The sequence below is a fragment of the Vicugna pacos genome, chromosome 13 (assembly GCF_048564905.1).
Source record: "Vicugna pacos chromosome 13, VicPac4, whole genome shotgun sequence".
NCBI lineage: Eukaryota > Metazoa > Chordata > Mammalia > Artiodactyla > Camelidae > Vicugna > Vicugna pacos.
The window spans coordinates 33997309-34003308 of record NC_132999.1 but is presented as its reverse complement, the minus strand read 5'-3'; the positions used below and the strand labels follow the sequence as shown (position 1 = coordinate 34003308).

At 47.3% G+C, this 6000-nt stretch overlaps 1 protein-coding gene across 2 annotated transcripts in view; it reads left to right on the top strand.

The window, feature by feature from the left end:
• The first annotated feature begins 302 nt into the window (after nt 1-302).
• The window catches only part of LURAP1 (leucine rich adaptor protein 1), a 19543-nt gene continuing 13845 nt past the window's right edge, over nt 303-6000 (top strand). For both annotated transcript variants that reach the window (XR_012079134.1, XM_006200433.4), the window contains exon 1: nt 303-814. Coding sequence is in view for 1 of the 2 variants with exons in the window: in XM_006200433.4 (XP_006200495.1) it covers nt 617-814 (198 nt within the window). In the remaining variant the exon portion in view is untranslated. The remainder of the gene's footprint in view (nt 815-6000) is intronic.

The following is a 6000-nucleotide window of genomic DNA, read 5'->3' as shown; positions in this document are numbered from 1 at the left end:
GGATCTCTTCAGCTTCAATATTGGTTGCTCCTCATTGGCCAGAAGATCTTGACTTTTCACTCTTCAGTCTAAATTTTGTGGTACACTGGGTGTGTGTGCACGTGTGTATCAGTGGCTAGCTAAATTCCAACCACTGTTTTAGACCCAGCTCCTCTACTCCAGGAAGCCTTCCAAAACCCTCTGCAGCTCTTCTCCTTAAAATCCTACATCCCTTGCTGACGATGCTTAACCTGCATTCAGCAAATATTCATTGGGCGCCTGCTGAGTGCCCGGCTGGACTCAGTTCCAGTGTTGGGAGAAGGCGCTGAGCTGTCCGTAAGTTCCTTCAGGTGCATAGCCAGGATCGCCCAGCCTCACATATTCCGGAGTGAGAGGTGTGTGCGCAGCACTCGAATACGACACACACACACACACACCACACCGCATCACACACACACCACACACACCACGCAGCTCTGCGCGGCTTTTCTGAGTGTTACGGCGCCTTCCTCCCGCCCCCGCACAGCGCGGGCGGGGACCCACCGGTTCCGCTCGACACCAGCAGTGGAGAAAGGAGGACCCCCGGGAGCAGGATCCCGGCGCCCGGTCGCCCAATCGTGTTCAGGCTTAGGCCCGCATGGAGGGGACTGCGGAGTCCCAGACGCCTGACCTGCGAGACGTGGAAGGCAAGGTGGGCAGGAAGACCCCTGAAGGGCTGCTCCGCGGGCTGCGAGGCGAGTGGGAGCCGGGAGCCTCTGGCGCTCTGCTGCTCCCAGGGGCACCTACCACGGGCCACGGCCTGGGGGACAAGATCATGGCGCTGAGGATGGAACTGGTGAGTGTGGGTTCCATGGACTAGGGGGACGGAGTCCCCAGCGTAAGGCCGGAAGGGATGGACTCCCGCCCCCCCAGAGTTGGGCTGGAGAGGAGAGAGTTAAAACTCCCCGCCTAAACTCAGGATCCCTAAAGGTCTTTCTTTAAACCCTGGGGTCCATTAATTGCATCCCCCACCAAGGGTGAATGGGGTACTGATGGGTCCTGAAGACTCGGGGTGGGAGGCACAGGTTTTTCTAAGTTTTTTTTTTTTCTGTCAAATAATTGGGAGGGGAGAGGTGAGGACTAGGAAGCACTGAGAATTTAGCACAGTACAAATCTTTCTCCTGCCCTCTCACTTTGGGGCTACCTATCCCCCCAGCCACCATTATAGGGCCACCAGTTTTTTCTCCTCCTGCAAAATGGGCCCAGGGTTTGTTCTGAGGCTCTAGTGTTCACCACAGGAGTCAGCACAGAAGAGATTTGGATTAAAACTGCTTGGACTAGGGCCACTAAAAACATCCTCTTTCCCCAACATCCCCCCCCCACACCCACTTAAAATATTTGAAAGTTCCTAGAACGTTAGCAGACACAGGGCAGCAGCACCAGCAGTGTTGATCCCATCACTTCTGATTCAGTCTCCTTCCTGCCAGCCCCCCAAGTACACTGGATATTTGCATCTCATCTGTACTTCCTTGGGGAAAATAACATGAAACAGGCACCCAAGCCCTTCCCTGTTGCTGCTGGTCTAGATTCAGAGCCAAAAGAGCAGTTGGGGCCCCCCAGGTTCCCCAGGGCCCTGGTTCCGGTGAAGGGGGTGTTTACACCTGCCACCACTTTGCAGCCAGTTCTGGGGAACTGAGGAATCGCTAGTCACTTTCTGGCCCAGAACCAGGAGCCGCTGTATGTGTGTCAGCTTATAGGTCTTCCTGAAGGCCCAGTGTGTGCTCAGCTCTGTGCCAGGCTTAGTTGTTGGGGTGGGGGAGGGTTGGGGGGAGATCATGTGGGCTCCCTGACAGCCTAAGAGGCTGGGAGGAGAGCTTTAAGGGCACAGCAATCAGGGAAGGCTCCCTGGGGGGAAGGATTTGAATGCCCTGTGTGCACTTGCCCTTGAAGGTTAGGGGTGCCTGCCAAATTCTCCAGAGAAGGGCTGTAACTATGCCCTCCTAAGGAAGGGCTCTGGCTTGGCCTCACTGTATAAACTTTAGCTCAAGGCCTGGAAAGAGGTTACTTAGAATGTCTTGCTTTGGAAAGTAACTTTCACCAAGTGCATGTACAAGGCATCATGCTGAGCATTTTACAAAATATTCTCTTAGTCCTCACAGCAATTTATTAGGTAGGTGGTATTTTATAGATGAAGAAACTGAGGCACAGAGAGGTTAAGTAACTGCCCAAAGTCATACAAAAAGTAAAAAGCAGAGCCAGGCTTTGAACCCAGGTGATATGCCTACACTTTACATCTTCACAGTTGAGATCTGCTTTGTTCCAGACACATTAACCACTTTTTATGTCATTGAAATGGGAAAAGCAGTTATCATTTTCCCATCTCAACAAGGAAACATACTGCAGGTGTTGAGGGGCTTTGCCTGAGCTCACACTGGGAGCAGTGAGGAGCCATGCTTAGCCTCTCTGGCTCTAGCTCTTTTCTGCCTTGGTGGAAATTACCTGTTGTAAATTTTAAGGGGTACATTTAACTTCTGATTGGGTCTGCATTCCTGACTCAGCCTGGCCTGGGGCCCTAGGATACCCAGGAAGAGCATGAAGGAGGGAGCCTTCTGGAAGCCAGCACACAGAGAGGCTTCCTATGTGCCCCAAGGATCCCTCTTCCCCTCTTTTCTCCCTGCTCATGCAGAGATGTCTTTGGTCTCTTTAAACACTCTGCCCTACCCACTGGGTTGCACCCAGGGAGGACTAGGGGAAGGGCTGAGGTTTCCCCTGGAGCCACTTGTGGCAGAACTAGTTCAAGCCCTTGAAGTACTGGCCTTCAACTGTCCCTCTCCCAGCTTTCCTGCAGGGAGGGACCAGGCCTGCCCTTGAGCCCAAGGTCATCCCTGCCTCTAGGCTGCTTCCCTACACTACTCAAGGGTTGAGTGAACCTAGGGACTCTGGGATCTGTGGGAAGGGGAAACAATGGCAACCTCCCTTACTTAATCCTCCTACCCAAAGAACTGTTGCTATGACAACCGCCCCCACAGAGCAGTTTGAGAAAAAGCTTTAGGCAAAGAGAGAGAAGGCATGGGTTCAAGTCCTAGCTCTGCTCTCTAATTATTTTGTGATCTTGAGCAGAGCCCTGACTCTCTTGGCCTCAGTTTTTCTACCTCTTGGGGGATTGGGGCAATAGTGCGGATTATGGAGCTAGATTATCTCTGACAGCCTTCCTGGTAACAATAGTCTTGGAAAACAAACAAACAAACAAACAAACAATAGTCTTGGAATCTCAATCCAGGACCAGGGAGCTAGGACTCAGATCTCTGGGCTTTTATCCCAGGGCTTGATTTAGACTGAGCTATGAGTGAGCCATACTTGTGACCTTAGGGCTGGGGAGAGAGTCTGATGTGTATGTTTTAAGGGGAGGAATGGGGAAGCTGAATCCCCCCAGGAAGAGCATATGAGGCTGCATCTCTTCTGAGCTGTTTATCCCTGCTCCGTTTCCAAAGACATAGTGTGAAATGAGTGTTTCTTTTTCTGGCAAGAAAGCCTTGCTTTCTTCTATTCTGGGGAGTTATGCTGTCACCGTCAGGGAATCCCACTGTCACAGGACTGTAGAATCTGGTCCTCAGATTAATTTCCCACCAATATGATAAAACCCAGCTCCCTGAACCCTGGGCCCAGCAGAGGGGCCAAGGATAGTAAAGGCAAGAGAATCAGAACTGAATCTGACCTGCCCAGTCCTCGGCTAGGCACCATAAATGAACTGGGCAGGATCTGCTGCTCTCAGGGAGCTTATAGTCTGGATTAGAGAAGGAGACAGACTAAGCACTCTAGTACAGGATGACAGGTACTGTTGGAACACAGGGAGGGATCCCTGGAGGAGTCTTCCTTCTAGAGTGACACGATCAGATTTGTGCTCTGGAAAGGCACACCTGAACTGGAGGAGACAAGCTGTTTCCTCTGCTTGGAATAACTCTCTATTGTTTTGTCTGTCTAAGTCCTACCTGACCTTCAAGTCTCAGCTCATGTCCCTTATTCTAGGAAGCATTTCCTTACTCCCCTGGTTAGGTTATGGCCCTGTAGGTAGCCACAGCCCTCTATGCAGCACTTGTGTTCCCTGGCATTTGGTACACTGAATTTCAAGTGCTTGCGTCATTGTCTTATCTTACCCACTAGACTGTGAACTCTCTGAGGGCAAGAAATGGTGTTTTTCCTCCCTTTAGCTACACAATGCCACACCTATAAGAAACAGTCAATAAATATTGTTCCATGCCTGAATGGATTAATTCCATCTTGAGGAAGCGCAGGGAAAACTTTTAGAGGAAGTAGCATTTGGGTTGGGCGTTGAATATTCAAGTCAGTGGGAATTCCAGTTCCAGATGGCACATTGAACACATGCATTTACCTCCATTCCCTCCTGAAACTCCACTAAGAGCCAGCAGAATATTTTTAAAACCATGAAACCATTATGACAAGAACAGGAGAGGAGACAATAGGAAAAAGATTTTGGAAGCTGAAAGCAGAAGGAAGAGTAGTGACTAACTTGGTATACCTGAAAAAAAACTGAATTCTAAGCCAGTAATGAAGACAGCTGAAAAGTAATCCATTTTGCATCATAGAAACCCTCAAAGTTCTCAGGAGTTGGTCTCAGATATTTCTGGAACTGTGGGTGCAAGTGGAGCTAAACTCAAAGGGGTTGATGAATGTCTGATTAAGAATCATACTCTAAGATCCCCGCCCCAACTGGGCAACCAGCTGTCCAGCACTCCTTTATCCTAGCAGAAGACTAGAGATCTAAGTTTTGGAAAGAATAGGACAGAAGGAAGGGAGGAAGGGGAAGGAAGGAAGGAAGGGAGGGAGGAAGGGGTAGGAAGGAAGGAAGGAAAGAGAAAAGGAAGGAAGGAAGTAGGAAGGGAGGAAAGAAGTACCAAAGGGAGGAGAAAACATAGCAGGAGAAGCATTTTTAGTTTTAGAAGTTTTGTTTAATACATTTAGTTTGGTCATGGACTAAAGAGTTTCACTGTTAATATATTGTCCCTCGTATGAAATAATTGTAGATAATCTCTTCTATCGTGTGTCATTTTGTCGCATGCCCGGTTTGTACGGGCTGTAGTGCTTCAGTTATTTATGCCCACATCTCCTTATTGAAACTGTAAGCTTCTGTTAAGCAGGGAGAGTTTCTCCATTATCTTTGTAATTATTTGAAAATCCAGGTACCCAATAATCATTTGTTTAATTGAATTCAAGTTGTGATATTCTTCCAAAAATGCAAATAATTTCATATACAAAGTTTTCTGTGCTTATGCCATATTAATAAGTTAACCATAGTAATATGTAAGGCCAAACAGCTGTCATTTATTGAGTAATGAATACTTGTCAGACAGTATGCTCTGCATGTTAATATGTTCCCTCTATTTCTTAAAATAAACCTATAAATTAGATAGTATCCTATTTTTACAATGAAGAAATGACAGTGTGAAGAGAAAAATTTTCCAATTTCCTGTGGCTCATTAATGGCAAAACTAGAATTTGAATCCAGGTCTGTTTAATTCCAGTGCCTGTATTTTTCTCAGTGTACAATTACTTGGTCTTATTTCTGGCTTATCATTGTAGGTATAAGTAAAGCAATAATTTCCTGAATAATTCAATAAACATTTATCAAGTAATATATGTATTTAAAATAGTGGAATCCGAGGTCTCCAGATTGGGAGACACCAAGCAGAGTTTGAGAGCAAGAGGGATTAAATTAAAATGTACTATATGTTATGAAATACCCCTCTCAGCCTTTCTTCTTACTCGGCCCCCAGAATATTGGCAGCTTTACTTATACTCTCTAGATGGGTTTAACATAGTGAAGATGATGAACCCAAGAGAAAAAGAAAAAAAAAAAAAAACCAAACACCCACAAAAGATATTGCCTTCAGGCCTTACCCAAACAGTCTAGCCAGATAACCCATAGTGAGGTTCTGAGTTGGCAAGCCTCAGGCACAGAGAGTTTCCAGTCAGTTTTTTGAGATCACTTTTAAATGTGAGCAGCAGCTAAAGATCATTTCTGAT